Source organism: Hyla sarda, chromosome 10, assembly GCF_029499605.1.
Source record: "Hyla sarda isolate aHylSar1 chromosome 10, aHylSar1.hap1, whole genome shotgun sequence".
Classification (NCBI taxonomy): domain Eukaryota; kingdom Metazoa; phylum Chordata; class Amphibia; order Anura; family Hylidae; genus Hyla; species Hyla sarda.
The window spans coordinates 70,916,902-70,935,051 of NC_079198.1; the positions used below are offsets into that span (position 1 = coordinate 70,916,902).

Sequence of the window (18,150 nt, forward strand, 5' to 3'; positions counted from 1 at the left end):
TGGGGCATTCCGGACGTGGACCTCTTCGCGTCCCGGCACAATCGGAAAATTCTTTCGTTTGTGTCAAAGTCTTTGGCCGTGGATGCGATAGTGATTCCTTGGGCGGGGTTCGCCCTACCGTATCTGTTCCCTCCTCTTCCGCTCCTTCCAAGGGTGCTGAGGAAGCTCAAGGCAGAGAACGTTCCCGCCATTCTGGTAGCTCCAGATTGGCCCCGAAGGTCATGGTACGCCGACGTAGTCAGGCTCCTGGATGACGTCCCTCTGCGCCTTCCGCTCAGCCCGGATCTACTCTCTCAGGGTCCTCTTTGCCACCCCAATTTACAGTCGCTGCATTTGACGGCGTGTCGGTTGAGACCACGGTTTTGAGGGCCCACGGGTTCTCTTCCCAAGTAATTCGCACCATGCTCAAGGCTCATAAGCCCTCCTCCGCAGTAATTTACCACCGTACTTGGCGGTCTTATTTTCGTTGGTGTGAAGCTCAAGACTTCTCCCCGGTGACCTTCTCGGTTCCCCGTCTTCTCTCCTTTTTGCAGTCGGGGTTGGAACTGGGATTGTTTCAGTTCCCTTAAAGGTCAGGTTTCGGACCTTGCTGTTCCTTTCCAGCGGCCCCTGGCATCTAATTCTCATGTCCGGACCTTGCTGCAAGGAGTGGCGCACGCTGTTCCTCCTTATCGCTCACCTTCTCCTCCTTGGGACTTGAATTTGGTTCTGAGTGCTCTCCAGGGTGCACCCTTTGAGCCCCTTAGAGAGGTGTCTCTCCGCTTCTTTTCTTGGAAAGTGGCGTTTCTTGTGGCTATCACCTCCATCCGGAGGGTGCCTGAATTTCCAGCTCTTTCCTGCCGTTCTCTGTTTCTGATGATCCACCAGGACAAGGTCGTTTTCCGTCCGGATCCTTCCTTTCTACCTAAGGTGGTCTCGGCCTTTCATCTCAACGAGGACATTGTCTTCCCGTCTTTTTGCCCGGCTCCTTCTCATCCTAAGGAGCACTTACTACACAAGCTGGACATAGTTTGGGCTGTTCAGTCTTATCTCTTCATCACTTCTTCGTTTCGTCAGTGTGAATCCTTTTTCGTCCTTGCGGAGGGTCGTCGCAAGGGTCAACCTGCTTCCAAGGCCACTATTTCTCTGTGGATTCGGTCCGCCATTTTGGAAGCCTATTGCTGTAAGGGGAAGATTCCTCCTTTCAGGGTTGTGGCTCATTCCACACGTTCTGTTGGGGCATCCTGGGCTCTCCAGAATAGAGCCTCGGCCTCGCAGATTTGCAAGGCGGCTACCTGGTCGTCTTTGCACACTTTCTCGAGGTTTTACCGAGTTCATACTTTCGCATTGGCTGATGCTAATCTGGGGCGTAAAGTGTTGCAGGCGGCAGTGGATCGGCCGTCTGCCTGATTACTTATCTGCCCACCCAAGGGACGGCTTTGGTACGTCCCATGGTCTGTGTCCCCCAATGGAGCCGAAGAGAAAATCTCTTTCGCGAAGGATCCATTGGGGGACACAGCTCCCGCCCTTTTTTTTTTTCCCTTTGGTTCTCTGTCTGAGGGTGTGTTCAGTTATGTTTGTTCTTCTGGTCCTTGGACAGTTTTAGGTTTTTCTTTGACCTATTGGTCTCCTCCTATTGCTCTGGAACTTAAACTGACTAGCTCAGAGCCTGAAGGCGGGTATATCCTGCTGGGAGGAGCTGACTTTTTTTATTACCATAGTGTCACACCTCCTTAGAGACAGCAGCATACACCCACGGTCTGTGTCCCCCAATGGATGCTTCGAGAGAGAGATTTTACGGTAAGTGTTAAAAAAAAAAATCTCCTTTTTTTTTTTTTCACCCTAAACACATTGATAAATGTCGGCACATAATTGTGCCAGAGCTTTGACCATAGTGAATACTCATTGTGCTCTACAAATCAGGTCAATGACATTTTTCTTAAACAATAAAAATGTAAAATGTCAAACCTTATTTTGGAAAATCATTTCAGTTCTGTTATTTACCAACAAACACTTATCACTGCAAATTAGGGATCGACCGATATCGGTTTTTTAGGGCCGATACCGATAATCGGTGCAGGTTAGGGCCGATAGCCGATAACTTATACCGGAATATCAGTATAAGTTATCGGCTATTTAACCCCCTGCGACACCGCTGCAGATCATTGATTTAAAGCGGGCGCTTTAAATCAATGATCTGCAGTGGCTTTTGCAGTGCCATAGGCCGCTGACGCCACCCACTTCTCTCCCCCTACCTGTCAGGGTGGTCCGGGCCATCCATTCTTTCTTCCTGTAGTGTCCGGGGGCGTTCCAGGTGAAGAGTGAACCGGTCCGGGCTGTCCTTCTTCTCCGGCGGTCATCTTCTCCACTCCGGGCAGGCTCCGGCCTAGTACACTGCATAGATGCCGCTGCGCAGTGACGCCCCTGACGTCACGGCGTAGTGGCGTCTATGCAGTGTACGAGGCCGGAGCCTTCCCGGAGTGGAGAAGATGACTGCCGGAGAAGAAGGAAAGCCCGGACCGGTTCACTCTTCACCCGGAACGCCCCCGGACACTACAGGAAGGAAGGATGGATGGCCCGGACCACCCCCATTACGAGTAAGTTAATTTTTTTTTATTGACTCGGAGGGTGGGGGAGGGGCCCGACCGGTATAGCGGTTTGGGCAAAAATCCATACCGGTATACCGCCCAGCATCACGGTGGGGGGGGGTGCTGCGCGGCGGGTCGGGGGGGGTGGCGGTCGCGGTGCGGTGGGGGCGGTGCGGGGCATTATCGGCTTATCGGCAAGGTAATTGCCGATACCGATAATGCCCAAAATCGTGATTATCGGCCGATAATATCGGCCATACCGATAATCGGTCGATCCCTACTGCAAATGATTGAAAATGTATTCTAACATATTCCAGCTATTTCTGTGGTCATTTATGGTGTAACTCTTGATGCTCCTGTCCTTTAACCTGTTGGGGACCTGTACGCCCTTCGCCCACTCCCTTTCTATAATGTGGGGCCACGCCGTAGGCCCGCGTCATAGCGGGTCGGGATCCATGGCTAATAGCCACAAGCTATTAACCCTTTACATGAGGCGTTCAAAGTTGAACGGTGCGTCTAAAGTGAAAGTAAACGAATGCCAATTAGCTCAGGGGGCTGTTCGGGATCGCCGCAACGAAATCACGGCATCCCGAACAGCTTACAGGACAGCAGGAGGGTCCCCTACCTTCCTCCTCGCTGTCCAATCGCCAAATGACTGCTCATTGCCTGAGATCCAGGCATGAGCAGTCAAGTGGCAGAATCATCGATCAATGGTTTCCTATGAGAAACCATTGATCATTGTAAAAGACCAGTGTGTGCAGTGTTATAGCCCCCTATGGGAGCTATAACACTGCAAAAAAAAAGTGGAAAAAAAAAGTTATTAAAGATCATTTAACCCCTTCCCTAATAAAAGTTTAAATCACCCCCCTTTTCCCATAAAAAAAAGTGTAAATAAAATATATGTGATATCGCTGCGTGCGGTATTATAAAAATTTATCGTTGATTAAACCGCACGGTCAATGGCGTACGCGCAAAAAGTCCAAAATAGCTTATTTTTGGTCACTTTTTATATCATGAAAAAATGAATAAACGATCAAAAAATCCGATCAATACAAAAATGGTACCGCTAAAAACTTCAGATCACGGCGCAAAAGATTTAGTCGTCATGCCGCCCCGTACATGGAAAAATAAAAAAGTTATAGGGGTCATAATATGACAATTTTAAACGTATACATTTTCTTCATGTAGTTATGATTTTTTCCAGAAGTACGACAAAATCAAATCTATAAGTAGGGTATCATTTTAATCGTATGGACCTACAGAATAAAGAGAAAGTGTCATTCTTACCGAAAAATTAACTGCGTAGAAACTGAAGCCCCCAAAATTTACAAAATGGCGTTACAAAGTGGAATTGGTGGCACAAAAAATAAGCCATCATATGGATTTTTAGGTGCAAAATTGGAAGGGTTATGATTTTTAAAAGGTAAGGAGGAAAAAACGAAAGTGCAAAAAATGGAAAAACCCTCTGTCCCCAAGGTAAAAGAGTTAGAAATATTTATTTTTATTGCATAATAAAATAATTATAAAATAAATAACTTGTGATATCTTTCAATTCCAGGATTTCTTCTTAGCATCATATATCTACTGCATACTACTTATGTTTCATGATCTCTTTTCTTTCTTGCCTTAAGGTTTTACCGATGGAAGTGTTGTCTTAACCAAGGGTGATATAACTAGAGACAGACATAGTAAGACGCAGATCCTGCAAGAGGGGAGTTACCCCATCACAGGCATGGCTTTCAGGCAAACTGGGAAGACCACTCATCTCTTTGTGGTCACAACAGAAAGTGTCAGGGTAGGCAGCTAGCACATTTTCTTGTGTGTATGTCCTCCTCTCCTGAGCTACCTTTTCTAGCCTAAATGTGTTAACATGGCAGCTAAACTCTTGTAAAGTATATTTTGTATAACTTTAATTACAGTTCCATCTGGGTCACGTGATACAGAGCCAGAAGAGTATGCAATAAGCTTACACTTCTTCTGACTCATTCTTCAGTTAGGCTAGGTTCACACGCGGGAATGTCCGCACAGAGATTCCGGAAAGTGTGGCCGCCGGCATAATCTGTGCTAGGACCGCATAGGAATGCGCTGTCTCATAGTACATGTTAATTTTTTGTGCGGAGACGGAAATTGGAATTTCCGTGCTGGAAACATCTGCCAAGGAAATTCTGCTGTGTGCACAGTGCAGCAGAATCCCTTTGAATTCAACGGGACTCTGCTGCAGCGGAATTTCCGTTCGGATATTCCAAGCGGAATTACGCACAGAAATTCCGACGTGTGAACCTAACCTTAGGGTCCTATCTGAACTTGTATTGTCTGTATGACATATTAACAAAAAAAGTTTTATAACCGTGCCCATTACAATTTCCTACATACTCTTGCAGTCTGCTGTTTTACATAGTTATTTTTATTTGCTCTATGTGTAGGTATATGAGCTAAGTCAGAAGGATTATCCATACACAGAGTTGGATTCTCATGGCTGTGGCCTGCGTTGCTCCACTTTGTCTGACCCATCTCAAGACATGCAATTTGTAGTTGCTGGTAATGAATGTATATATCTTTACCAGTCGGACGAGAGGGGACCCTGCTTTGCATTTGAAGGCCAGAAACTAATAGTACATTGGTATCGTGGTTATCTTGTGATTGTATCCAGAGAGAGGTATGAAAAAAAACCTACAAACAGCATAATGCCATAATCTGCTTTCTTAAATGGATTTCTGATGTTTTGTGTATTAAAATTACAAACAAAAGATATCTGCTCTCATGGTTTTCTTGTGTTACAGATCAGATTTTGCTGGACGTGGTGGGGATAGCCATGCACCTGACAGGCAGACACTGACCATATATGACCTAGGAAATAAGCTTATTGCTTACAGCTGTGTTCTCAGTGATGTGGTGGATGTTCTGGCAGAGTGGGGTTCCCTCTATGTTCTTACACGTGATGGACTCCTTCATGCCTTACATGAGAAGGACACACAAACCAAGCTAGAGGTACACAAATTATCTCTTTTCGTGTATATACACAACACTGGCTAGAAGGTATATAAAGAAGCTTTAGTAGAGCAGTGAGACTATGGTACTCTGTCAGATGAAGTGGTCATGTGAACTCATGTGAAATTAGTTTAACCCCTTAAAGACCAGGCCAATTTATTTTAGCATTTTCATTTTTTCCTCCTCACCTTCTAAAAATCATAACTCTTATATTTCCTCCCACAGACCCATATCAGGGCTTGTTTTTTGCTTCACCAATTTTACTTTGTAATGGCATCACTTATTTTACCATAAAATGTACGGTGCAACCAAAAAAATATTAATTCGGGGAAAAAAATGTTTTGTTTTCACTCTATACACTTTATGGTAAAAATGACATGTTTTCTTTATTCTGTGGGTCAATACGATTAAATGATACCCATGATTACATACTTTTCTATTATTGTACCGCTTCAAAAAAAATCTCAAACTATTTTTACAAAATTAGTATGTTTGGAATTGCCCTATTTTGACCACCTATAACTTTCTAATTTTTCTGAATACGGGGCGGTATGAGGGCTCATTTTTTGTTCTGTGATCTGTAGTTTTTATCGGTACCACTTTTGCTTATATTTTACTTTATTAATTTTTTATTAATTTTTTTGGAATAAAATGTGACAAGAAAAGCAGCAATTTTGGCCTTTTGTTTCATTTTTTTTCCTTTTTTTTTTACACTTTAATCATTTGATTTGCTAATACTGTTCAGTGCTATGCATAGGGCATGAGACAGGTGAGGGGACAGCCGCCCTCCATTATGGATGATCGGATCCCCGCGGCGTCTATGCGGACGATCCGATCATCCATTTAAAGTACCGCACTGCTGCAGTTGCCGTGATTTGTATTGATCACGGCATCTGAGGGGTTAATGGTGGACATCTGCACGATCGTGGATGTCCGCCATTAAGGCGGGTCCCTGCTGCACGTGACCAGACCGGTGCTCGTGGCGGCAGCACAAATTTATGTCATGGTGAGTTAAATGCCACCGCACCATGACATACATTTGCGTCCATTGTCGTTAAAGGGGGCCTGGATGCATTTCTGGAGTAATAACATTACAGGCTATGGATACTAGATTTATGAGGCAATGAGGATAGAACATTGATCCAGGAATTTATTGGAGTCAGAAAGGAATCCCCCCCCCCCCTCCTTTTTTTTCAATCTTTGTTACTAGACACACATTCCACTAATCACTGCTGCATTATCGTGGTTTGTGCAGTAATAAGCAATTTCTGGTATGGACAAGATAAATTATATTCCTAAATTTCTGGAATTGCTGCCCATTGCTTAAGAAATGGAACACTCCTACATGATTCACCTTCACCCTCCCCCCTTTTGTCACTTCCACAGTAATAAAGAGATTTTGTACTCACTGTAAAATCTTTCTCGTAGCCTTCATTGGGGGACACCTATACTGATGGGTAAATGGTCTTGCCACTAGGAGGTGCTGACACTAGGAAAAAAAAGTCGGCTCCTCCCTGGCAGGATATACCTGCCCACTGGAAATGAGGTAATCAGTTTTGTCACAAAGCAGTAGGAGAAGCCAACAAAAAACATGTCCGAAGGACCCTAGAAAGAATCCCAGAAAAAAAAAATTATAATGAAGAAATGGGTGGGTGCGGTGTCCCCCAATGAAGGCTACGTGAAAGAGATTTTACAGTGAGTACAAAAATCTCCTTTTCTCCGTCACTTCTTCATTGGGGGATACCTATACTGATGGGACGTACCAAAGCAGTCCCCTAGGTTGGGAAAAAACAACCACTAGCGAAAGGGGAGCAGTCCTGAGACTGAACCCACACGTCCGTAAGGCCTGCGCACAAAACCCCAGGCCAGAGACATCCAAGGCCCGGAATCCCCCATCCATGGATATGGACTAGGACACCAAGGAAGGGACTGTGCTTAGTGGAGACTCTAAACCAACGTCCATATGGAGAGACAAGAAAAGGTAGACTAGGAAGCAAGATAGGCAGGAACCACCTTGAAGGAAGTAGGAAAACAACGCCAAGGAAAACAGCATCGGACAGAGGGCTAGCCCGACTGGAAAAGTAAAGAACCTGACTAAACAGCCCTTACTAGAAAATAATAAAAAAGAGACCAGGTCTGGGGAGCTCCTAGACCTGTGTCTTGCCTCCTGCTGACACTAGCTAAAACGGATTACCTCACTTCCAGTGGGCAGGTATATCCTGCCAGGGAGGAGCTGATTTTTTTTTCCTAGTGTCAGCGCCTCCTCGTGGTAGGAGCATATACCCATCAGTATAAGTGTCCCCCAATGAAGAAGCGACCGAGAAATCGTATTTTATATCAGATATTTCATGGGAATGAAATAGACAGTACTAAGTTGGCGTGTATATATTTTTTCTTGTTCCTATTCAGATGCTTTTTAAGAAGAATCTTTATGTTATGGCTATCTCTTTGGCCAAGGGCCAGCATTTGGACAGCGATGGGCTGTCTGAGATCTTCCGCCAGTATGGAGACCACTTGTATAGCAAAGGAGACCACGATGGAGCCATCCAACAATATATCCGGTATCTTATAGTTCCACCTTTATATCTACACAGCCATGCCTAAATTTAACCAATACGTTTTGGGGATTTGATATTGTAGTGAGAGATTTTTTCATACATTACTATTATTTGCAATATATCGTTTTTAGAACAGTGTTTCCCAACCAGGGTGCCTTCAGCTGTTCCAGAACTACAACTCCCAGCATGCCTGGACAGCCTTTGGCACACTAGTTGGGAAACACTGTTCTAGAGGAATCCTGGTGTCATCTTGTATGTAGACAAGTACATTTTTCCTCCACGCACATCATTTTATTGTAGTATTATGGAAGTCATACACTGGTCCATTCTTTGCCTTAGATTTTAGGAAAGGCTACTGTTCGCTATATTTGTCTACTTTTTAATGGTTTATATGTTTTTCTGTTTCATGTTAATCATTTCTCTTTATTTCTGTCCATCAGAACAATTGGGAAGTTGGAGCCTTCCTATGTTATCCGCAAATTTCTAGATGCTCAGCGCATACACAATTTGACAGCGTATCTACAGGCATTGCATCTACAGTCCCTAGCGAATGCAGATCACACCACCCTGCTACTGAATTGCTATACTAAGCTAAAGGACAGCGCCCGCTTAGAAGAATTTATTAAGGTAGCCACCACTATCTTTTTAAAACAGATAATTATTTTTTACTATTTAAATAAATCTCTGCTTTGGTTTTGTTTTCTTTATTTACAATAACATTTAGTAATTGATATCTTCTTTGCAAGTAAAATGTAATTTTTTTCTGTATTATGGGCATAGAGTTATAGTGTCTTATATACAAATAAAATAATTATGTTTTTACATTTGTTCTGCCAGGCGAGTGAGGGCGAAGTACATTTTGATGTAGAAATTGCAATCAAAGTTCTTCGACAAGCTGGCTACCATTCACATGCTCTCTATTTGGCAGAAAAACATGCCCATCATGAGTGGTACTTGAAGATCCAACTAGAAGACATCAAGGTGACTTTATAGCTCAGTATATATAAAAAAACAAAAACAAAGCCTGAGCTCTAAATATATGTATTGTAAAGAAGACAATGAGGGATTTATCATACTCTACAGCAGCGCAGGGTGGCAAAATGGTCTGTCTTCGGTTACAAAAAATGTTACACGAAGATGGAGATTGCACAAATTTTGACAATTTTGGTACTCTGCGCTGGTGAAGGCAATGATAAATTTCCCCATTGTATAGCTTTTAGTATTTAAAAGATACATAATCACCCCATTTAGTGACTAGTGCCAGGCAGCGGCTACCAAGGAGGTTGTCCTGCTTTTTCTCCCTTTATTGTTCTGAATTTCTTTGGACCATCTATGGGCCAAGTGTTCTCCTTGCCACCAGTGTATATGTTTCTCATGTGCTCTGTGTTTCCACCTTTTTTACATATATATATATATATATATATATATATAGGGAGGGGGGCTTTTGTTTGTTGTTTTGTTGTTGTATTTCTGTGTATATTTTTCTGCAAGAAAGTTATATAAAAAAGAAAAAAAAATATGAATAGACAGTACAGAGAAGAAAGAAGGTTTCACCATCATCGCAGACAGAGATTCTTTACTGTAATGCTCTTACAGTAAAGAATCTCTGTGATGATGGTGAGACTATAGAACTCTGCCACATGATGTTGTGATGTTTTACTCCATAAACAAGTTCAGGAGGGCCTGTTTGTTTTTCTGAAAAAATATAATCTTACAGGTTATGGATACTAGATTTATGTGGCTACAATGTTTCCTACAAATTGGTACATATTCTGATGCCATATTGGAGTCAGGAAAGAATGTATCCTTTGTCATGGGGCAATTTGCATTAGCCTCATAGATTTTTTTGCTTTCCTCTCAATGAACACAGTAGAGTTTTCGGGTGACCTTGATGGACTCCTGTGCCGATGCGACGTTTCAGGGGTCATGTCCACCTTTCTCTAGCATATTTCAAGTGTACCCACCACCAAGTTACATGGGTATGTGATCTTGCGAGTCAGAGTCTGATCGATGATGCAATTAAAATCTATTACAGTATGCAAAATAGTAATACATTACTATACATAATATATTAAAACCAACAAAGAGATATAGATTATGCAAATTACTATACTTTTATAGAAATATGCCAAAATTGCAAGATACATTCAGCTCATTCGGGCAGAGTGCATCAAACTTTTAAATCCAATTGACCTCATGCTGTAGATATTTACCGTATTTATCGGGGTATACCACGCACCGGCCTATAACACGCACCCTCATTTTACCAAGGATATTTGGGTAAAAAAAGTTTTTTACCCAAATATCCATGGTAAAATGAGGGTGCGTGTGTGCGCGTGTATACCCCGATACACCCCCAGGAAAGGCAGGGGGAGAGAGGCCGTCGCTGCCCGCTTCTCTCCCCCTGCCTTTCCTGGGGTCTAGAGCCCTGCTGCCGGCCCTTCTCTCCCCTTGGCTATCGGCGCCGCTGCCCGTTCTATCCCCCTGACTATCGGCGCCGATAGCCAGGGGGAGAGAAGCGGTGCCGACAGCCAGGGGGAGAGAAGGGGCAGCCTCCCCCCATCCCCGGTGGCATAATTACCTGTTGCCGGGGTCGGGTCCGCGCTGCTGCAGGCCTCCGGCGTGTGTCCCCTGCGTCGTTGTAGGCACGGCGCGGCGCACTTACGTCATGCGCCGCGTCGTGCAGCGCATAGCAACGACGCAGGGGACGCACGCCGGAGGCCTGCAGCAGCGCGGACCCGACCCCGGCAACAGGTAATTATGCCACCTGGGATGGGGGGAGGCAACGGGGCAGCGCCCCCGGCAATGGGTGCCGCTGCCCCTTCTCTCTCCCTGGCTGTCGGCGCCGCTTCTCTCCCCCTGGCTATCGGCGTCGGCAATGGGGCGCCGGCACCGATAGTCAGGGGGACAGAACGGGCAGCGGCGTCGATAGCCAGGGGGAGAGAAGGGCCGGCAGCAGGGCTCTAGACCCCAGGAAAGGCAGGGGAGAGAAGCGGGCAATGACGGCCTCTCTCCCCCTGCCTTTCCTGGGGGTGTATCGGCGTATAACACGCACATAGACTTTAGGCTAAAAATTTTAGCCTAAAAAGTGCGTGTTATACGCCGATAAATACGGTAGTTTTAACCTGTTCCTGGCTGGTACAAACTACCTCCTCCAGTATCATCCATTAAAGTTCACTAACCCTGTGGCTGCACTCAGCAAAGTGTCTGGCCACACTGGTCTCACCAAACTTCTCAGGCACTTATGGCACTTTGGTGTTCTTTCATTCTTATTTGTATAGTTCTGCTTGTCTGGCCTTTGTAAATTTTTGCCACATGGACACTTGAGCAAATGGATGTCTGCTGTCACACAAAAACCATCCGCTCACAGTAATGGGGGTTTCTATCATGGGATGCATCACTTTATCTCCTATAATAATGTAATTGCAGTTTTGACATGAGTGACATGTAAATGTTCCCTTTTTCCTAGACTGTACATATTCCTGTCTGAATCCTCTGTTAGCGCTAAAGCTTTGTATACGAGAGAGGGAAATCTTGGGCTAAGTATCTGGTGATAGCAGATATTAGCCTTAAGGGAGTACCTAGACAGGATGTTTTTTACAGTCTAGGAAAAAGTGGACATTTGCTTGGTATAAGGTGATTCATCCTATGAAGGGAACCCACAATACTGTGAGATGATGGTTTCGTGCGATGGCAGACAAGTCATCTATTTGCTCAAGTGAAATGTACATAGGCCAGCGCAAGCTTCCCTTATCTATGATAGGCAGGTGTAACTTAACTAAAATGGTTCTCATGCCCCAGTTTTTCTATATTTTGCATAACACTCCTATCTGGATTCCCATGAAATATTTTCATAGGATTCAGTGCTTATTTCGAGAACTTATTTGGAATGGCAAATTAGCTAGGATCCGCCTTGAAACGTTACAACGTGGTAAGGAGGCGGGTGGTTTGTCTGTCCCTAACCCCTGGTTGTATTTCTTAGCATCGCAGGTTCAGCAGCTGAAGGGTTGGGCACGGTTGGATACTGTGGGACGTACAGGGGTTCTGATCTCACAATGTATCAGGGGCGTGACCCCTCTCTATCTGTTGGAAATGACGGCACAAACGCGCCCCCCAGACTTTCCTCCTACTTTTCTTCTTCTCCGTAAGGTGTGGTTGAAGTTTAAGTCTCTCCTCCACTATCCTGTTTTTGGGACATATTCACCATTGTGGTTTAACCCAGGTCTTCCTGAATTGCACTCCCTGCCTGATATTGCTCTATGGCTCTCATATGGGATATTGTACCTCTCCCAGCTGTATGATGGGCCGGTACTGAAGTCATTTGCTCAGCTGCAGGAGAAATTTTATTTACCGCACTCATTCTTCTTTCGTTATCTGCAGCTACGGCATGCACTGGATGTGCAGTCACGAGCGGGTGCCTTGACTATCGGTCCCTCAACAGTGGTGACAGGCTTATTCGGTCAGGCTTCTACTAAAGGAGTGCTATCCATGCTGTATAGGGAACTGTTGCTTTCTTACTATGAGGCTTATCCCCTACATGTTAAGGAAAAATGGGAGACAGACGTGGGTCCCCTGTCAGATGAACAATGGGCACAGATTATGACCCCGCGCCAATTTTGGGCTGATGTGGGACAATTGCTTGGGAGAGTATTTGGTTGCCCGTTTCGCTTGTCTGCCTTGTCGAGTGTTTTGGGGTATTTGGATGGTTTGGATGAGGATGGTGGCTTATACATTGGTACCAGTAGAATTCCCTATCAGGCTCACAAGTTGATTGCACAACATTGGCTGCGAGCCTCTCCACCTACTATATCCGAGCTTATTACTAAATTGAACCATATTATTAGGTTGGAGAAGGGTGTATATCTTAAACGGAAAGCCATACACAAATTTGAGCGTATCTGGGGGCCCTGGATTGACACTCTGGGTCTGCCTTCCATATATTTACGGAGGACCCCTATGGAAGTGTTGTTGGGGGTAGCGAGATAATTTGCCTATCTGTGTTTTCTTTTGTCTTTTCTGTGTCGTTTCTGTTCTGCTTGTCTTGTATATGTTCGATGCGTTATGTCCTAATGCTGTGAGACTTTCTGCGTTTCTGTGTACGGCCCTCTTCATGTTCTCTTGTTACCTTCTCTAAATGTGCTTATTTGCACTTTGTGCGTACTCTCGTGGGTGGTGACCCCCCCCCCCCCTTTTTGCTTCTATTATGGCCTCTCTGACCCTTTTTCCCTTTTCTATTTGTTTTTTCCTGTTTTTCTGTTCTACTTATACCGAGTATATGCAACTTATGGACAGATATTGCACTATTTTTCTATTTTGAAGTTTTATACTTATTCTTTTACGAGGGTAAGACACGGGACATAGGGGTGGGTGCTCTGTGTGGGTGGGGGGAGGGGGGATATGGTTTATGGTTTTTGTTTTGTTGTTTGTTTGTAAACTACAAAATGTTTAATAAAAATTTCTGATAAAAAATAAATGTACATAGGCCAGACAAGCAAAGCCATAAAAATAAGTTTGAATGAGCATCATAGAGCCATAAGATGTAATTTGCAAAACAGAAACAACAAAGACAGAAAGACACTTTAAAGGCCATCTGTGGCCAAAAACAACTTATCCCCTATCCGTAGGATAGTGGATAAGTGTTCGATCACGGGGGGGGGACCACCGTGATCTCATGCACTGGGCCACGGCTTTCCCGTGCAGGAGACGTGCCGGCCGCAGCATGATGTTGCGGCTGACACTGCTCCTCCGTGTTGTTCCCTGCTGCCTCCCCGCCTCTCCCATAGAGCTGTATGTGGAGGGGGTGTACCGTTGACCCCTCTAGGTAGATGCTACGTGCATGAGCGCTCTCAATGAGCTCTAATGCGGGGGTCTCATACAGGAGATCGCGGGGGGTCCCAGCGGTCGGACCCCCTGCAATCAAACACTTATCCCTTATCCTGTGGATAGGGGATAAGTGTTAGAACGCTGCAGTTGTCCTTTAAGTGCAGCCACAATATTAGGAGGTAGTTTGTACGAGCCAGGAACAGGTTAAAACTAAACTTCTACAGCGCAAGGTCAATTGGATCTAGAAGCTTGATGCACCCAGCCTGAATAGACTGAACCAATCTTGCAACTTCAGTGTATTCGTATAAAAGTATAGTAATTTGTATAATTTATATTGCTCCATTAATTATTATATATTAATATATATGATGATGTAATTTTCTCGAGCGCTTCATCGGGGGACACAGAACCATGGGTATATGCTTTTGCCGCTAGGAGGCTGACACTAGGCAAAAAAACTAAAGAAAGTCTGCTCCTCCTGGCAGGATATAACCGCCCCCTGACTCTGAGCAACTCAGTTTTTAGCTTGGTGTCAGCAGGAGGAAGACACAGGTCTTGTGCTCTCCAGACCTGGTCTTATTTCTTTTTTTTTTTCCCCCTAGTTTCAGGGTATGATTAGATACTTTCTTTCTTTTTTGTTTTCTCTAGCGTGGGGCGACAGGAGCATGGCGCTGCCTGATCCCCCACTTGCGAGCTAGGGGCATGGTGCATTGTTGAATGGGCCGTTAACCCCTCCTCGCCAGCAACCAGCGCTGGGTGGTGTACCCTGGGTCCGGGTCCCCCATTTGCCCCTGTTTGCCAGCTGGGTCTGGGTTAAGGCAGGTGGCCCTAGATGGTGGAAGACTTCAGGGGTGAGTATGTTCTGTGTTCTATGTGGGTGAGTATGTAGCTATATAGTTAAGTATGTCAGCTTCCGCTCTCATTCAACCTCCACCGCAACTGGTCACCCAGTGTTCGCTCCCGGTCTCCGCACCTCCACTCCCAGTCCACCTCCCGATCCAGAACTCCTCCGGAGCACTCCCAGTCCCCTGGTGAGCTTGTGAACTCTGATTCGGACCCTCCCTCTGACTCGGAAGAGACTTCCTGCATGTCAGATATGGTGGACAGCCTGGTGTCTGCAGTCAGGGCCACCTTCCATCTACAGGACCCAGGAACTTCCGATGCAACCCATGAAGTCTTCTTCCGCCGCGTTCGTCACGCGCCCCAGGTTTTCAGTCCACACACTGAATTTGATGAGCTGTTAGAGGCGGCTTGGAAGCATCCGGATAAGCGCTTCTACGAGACTAAGAGTCTCAGGGCTATCTTTCCCTTCCCTCCGGATCTAGTTACGAAGTGGTCTCCTCCTCCTACAGTGGACCCTCCTGTGTCGCGGCTTTCTAAATCCACTACTCTGCCGCTGGCTGACGCAGCTTCCTTTAACCCCTTAACGATGCAGGACGTATATTTCCGTCCTGCGCCGGCTCCCGCAATATCACATTGTGTCGGTCCCGGCGCTTATCAACGGCCGGGACCCGCGGCTAATACCACACATCGCCGATCGCAGCAATGTGCGGTATTAACCATTTAGAAGCGGCAGTCAAAGCTGACCGCCGCTTCTAAAGTGAAAGTATCCCGGCTAGTCAGTCGGGCTGTTCTGGACCGCCGCCGAACAGCTTACAGGACACCGGGAGGGCCCTTACCTGCCTCCTCGGTGTCCGATCGACGAATGACTGCTCCGTGCCCGAGATCCAGGCAGGAGCAGGCAAGCGCTGATAACACTGATCACAGGCGTGTTAATACACGCCAGTGATCAGCATAGGAGATCAGTGTGTGCAGTGTTATAGGTCCCTATGGGACCTATAACACTGCAAAAAAAAGTTAAAAAAGTGTTAATAAAGGTCATTTAACCCATTCCCTAATAAAACTTTGAATCACCCCCCTTTTCCCATAAAAAAAAAAAAAAATAAAACAGTGTAAATAAAAAATAAATAAATAAATAAACATATGTGGTATCGCCGCATGCGTAAATGTCTGAACTATAAAAATATATCATTACCATATATACTCGAGTATAAGCCGAGTTTTTCAGCACGATTTTTCGTGCTGAAAACACCCCCCTCGGCTTATACTCGAGTGAACTCTCCACCCGCGGACCTCCAGAGGTTTCAAAACTACAACTCCCAGCAAGCTGGGAGTTGTAGTTTTGAAACCTCCGGAGGTCCGCAGGTTGAAGACCACTGCGGCCTTCGACATCATCCAGCCCCCTCTCACCCCCCTTTAGTTCTGTACAGTACTCACCTCCGCTCGGCGCTGGTCCGGTGCTGCAGGGCTGTCCGGAGAGGAGGTGGTCCGGTGGGATAGTGGTTCCGGGCCCGGCCTCAGAATAGTTACGTTGCCTTGACAACGACGCAGAGGTGCGTTCATTGCCAACGTACTTCTGCGTCGTTGTCAAGGCAACGCCTCTATTCCGGGCCGGAAGCGCGGAGAAGAGGCGCCCCCGGTGAAGATAGCAGCCCGGAACCACTATCCCACCGGACCACCTCCTCTCCGGACAGCCCTGCAGGACCGGACCAGCGCCGACCGGAGGTGAGTACTCAGAACTAAAGGGGGTGAGAGGGGGCTGGATGATGTTGAAGGCCGCAGTGGTCTTCAACCTGCGGACCTCCGGAGGTTTCAAAACTACAACTCCCAGCAAGCCCGGACAGCCGATGGCTGCCCGGGCTTGCTGGGAGTTGTAGTTTTGAAACCTCTGGAGGTCCGCAGGTTGAAGACCACTGAGGGCGGATGATGAGAAGAGGATGATGAAGGGGGGGGGTGTGGAATGATGACAAGAGGATGATGAAGGGGGGGTGTGGGATGATGACAAGAGGATGATGAAGGGGGGGTGTGGGATGATGACAAGAGGATGATGAAGGGGGGTGTGTGGGATGATGACAAGGGGATGATGAAGGGGGGTGGGATGATGACAAGGGGATGATGAAGGGGGAATGTGTGGGATGATGACAAGGGGATGATGAAGGGGGGATGTGTGGGATGATGACAAGGGGATGATGACAGGTGATGATGATGAGGGTCTGGATGATGACAGGTGGTGATGATGATGAAGATGTTAATGACGGGTCTGAATGATGACAGGGGGGGATGATGTATTTCCCACCCTAGGCTTATACTCGAGTCAATAACTTTTCCTGGGATTTTGGGTTGAAATTAGGGGTCTCTGCTTATACTCGGGTCGGCTTATACTCGAGTATATACGGTAATTAAACCGCACAGTCAATGCCGTACGCACAAAAAAATTCCAAAGTCCAAAAAAGCGTATTTTTGCTCACTTTTTATACCATTAAAAAGTGATCAAAAAGTCTGATCAAAACAAAAATCATACCAATAAAAACTTCAGATCAAGGCGCAAAAAATGAATCCTCATACCGCCCTGTACGTGGAAAAATAAAAAAGTTGACAAGAAGATGACATTTTGAAACGTATAAATTTTCCTGCATGTAGTCATGATTTTTTCCAGAAGTACGACAAAATCAAACCTATATAAGTAGGGTATCATTTTAACCATATGGATCTACAGAATAATGATAAGGTGTCATTTTTACCGAAATATGCACTGCGTAGAAACGTAAGCCCCTAAAATTACAAAATGGCGTTTTTTCTTCGATTTTTGTCGCACAATGATTTTTTTCCGTTTCGCGTGAATTTTTGAGTAAAATGACTAATGTCACTGCAAAGTAGAATTGGTGACTCAAAAAATAAGCCATAATATGGATTTTTAGGTGGAAAATTGAAAGGGTTATGATTTTTAAAAGGTAAGGAGGAAAAAACAAAAGTGCAAAACCTGAAAAACCCTGAGTCCTTAATTGGTTAAAGACCACTAAGATAAGCGCATTTAAAGCGGCATTTGAGGCTTTGTCCCCAGCTTTTGCCTCCACTTGGGTTTCCAAAGCACTCTCAGTTTGGGCTGGTCACTCCGGCGATTTGGCAGATTTAATGCAACAAATCGCTCATGCAGGGGACTACCTGTTCCGGGGGTCCGCGCTACTTCTGGCTCCTGCAGTGTCCTGAGCTGTCACTGTGCGCACTGACGGTGATGTCGCGTTGAGGACGTCACTCGTCATTGCGATGTGTAGCGCGCAGGACGTCGCAGAAGCCAGAAGTAGTGCGGACCCTGGGAACAGGTAATTATAAAACTGGGGATGGAGGAGGCAATGGGGCAGCGGCGGCAGTCTCGG

At 45.8% G+C, this 18,150-nt stretch overlaps 1 protein-coding gene across 1 annotated transcript in view; it reads left to right on the top strand.

The window, feature by feature from the left end:
- The window catches only part of VPS11 (VPS11 core subunit of CORVET and HOPS complexes), a 56,880-nt gene that overhangs the window by 19,661 nt on the left and 19,069 nt on the right, over positions 1-18,150 (top strand). Inside the window, exons 4-9 of the mRNA XM_056544812.1 lie at positions 4,199-4,362; positions 4,991-5,223; positions 5,348-5,555; positions 7,965-8,116; positions 8,554-8,740; positions 8,951-9,094. Coding sequence (XP_056400787.1) covers positions 4,199-4,362; positions 4,991-5,223; positions 5,348-5,555; positions 7,965-8,116; positions 8,554-8,740; positions 8,951-9,094 — 1,088 coding nt within the window. The remainder of the gene's footprint in view (positions 1-4,198; positions 4,363-4,990; positions 5,224-5,347; positions 5,556-7,964; positions 8,117-8,553; positions 8,741-8,950; positions 9,095-18,150) is intronic.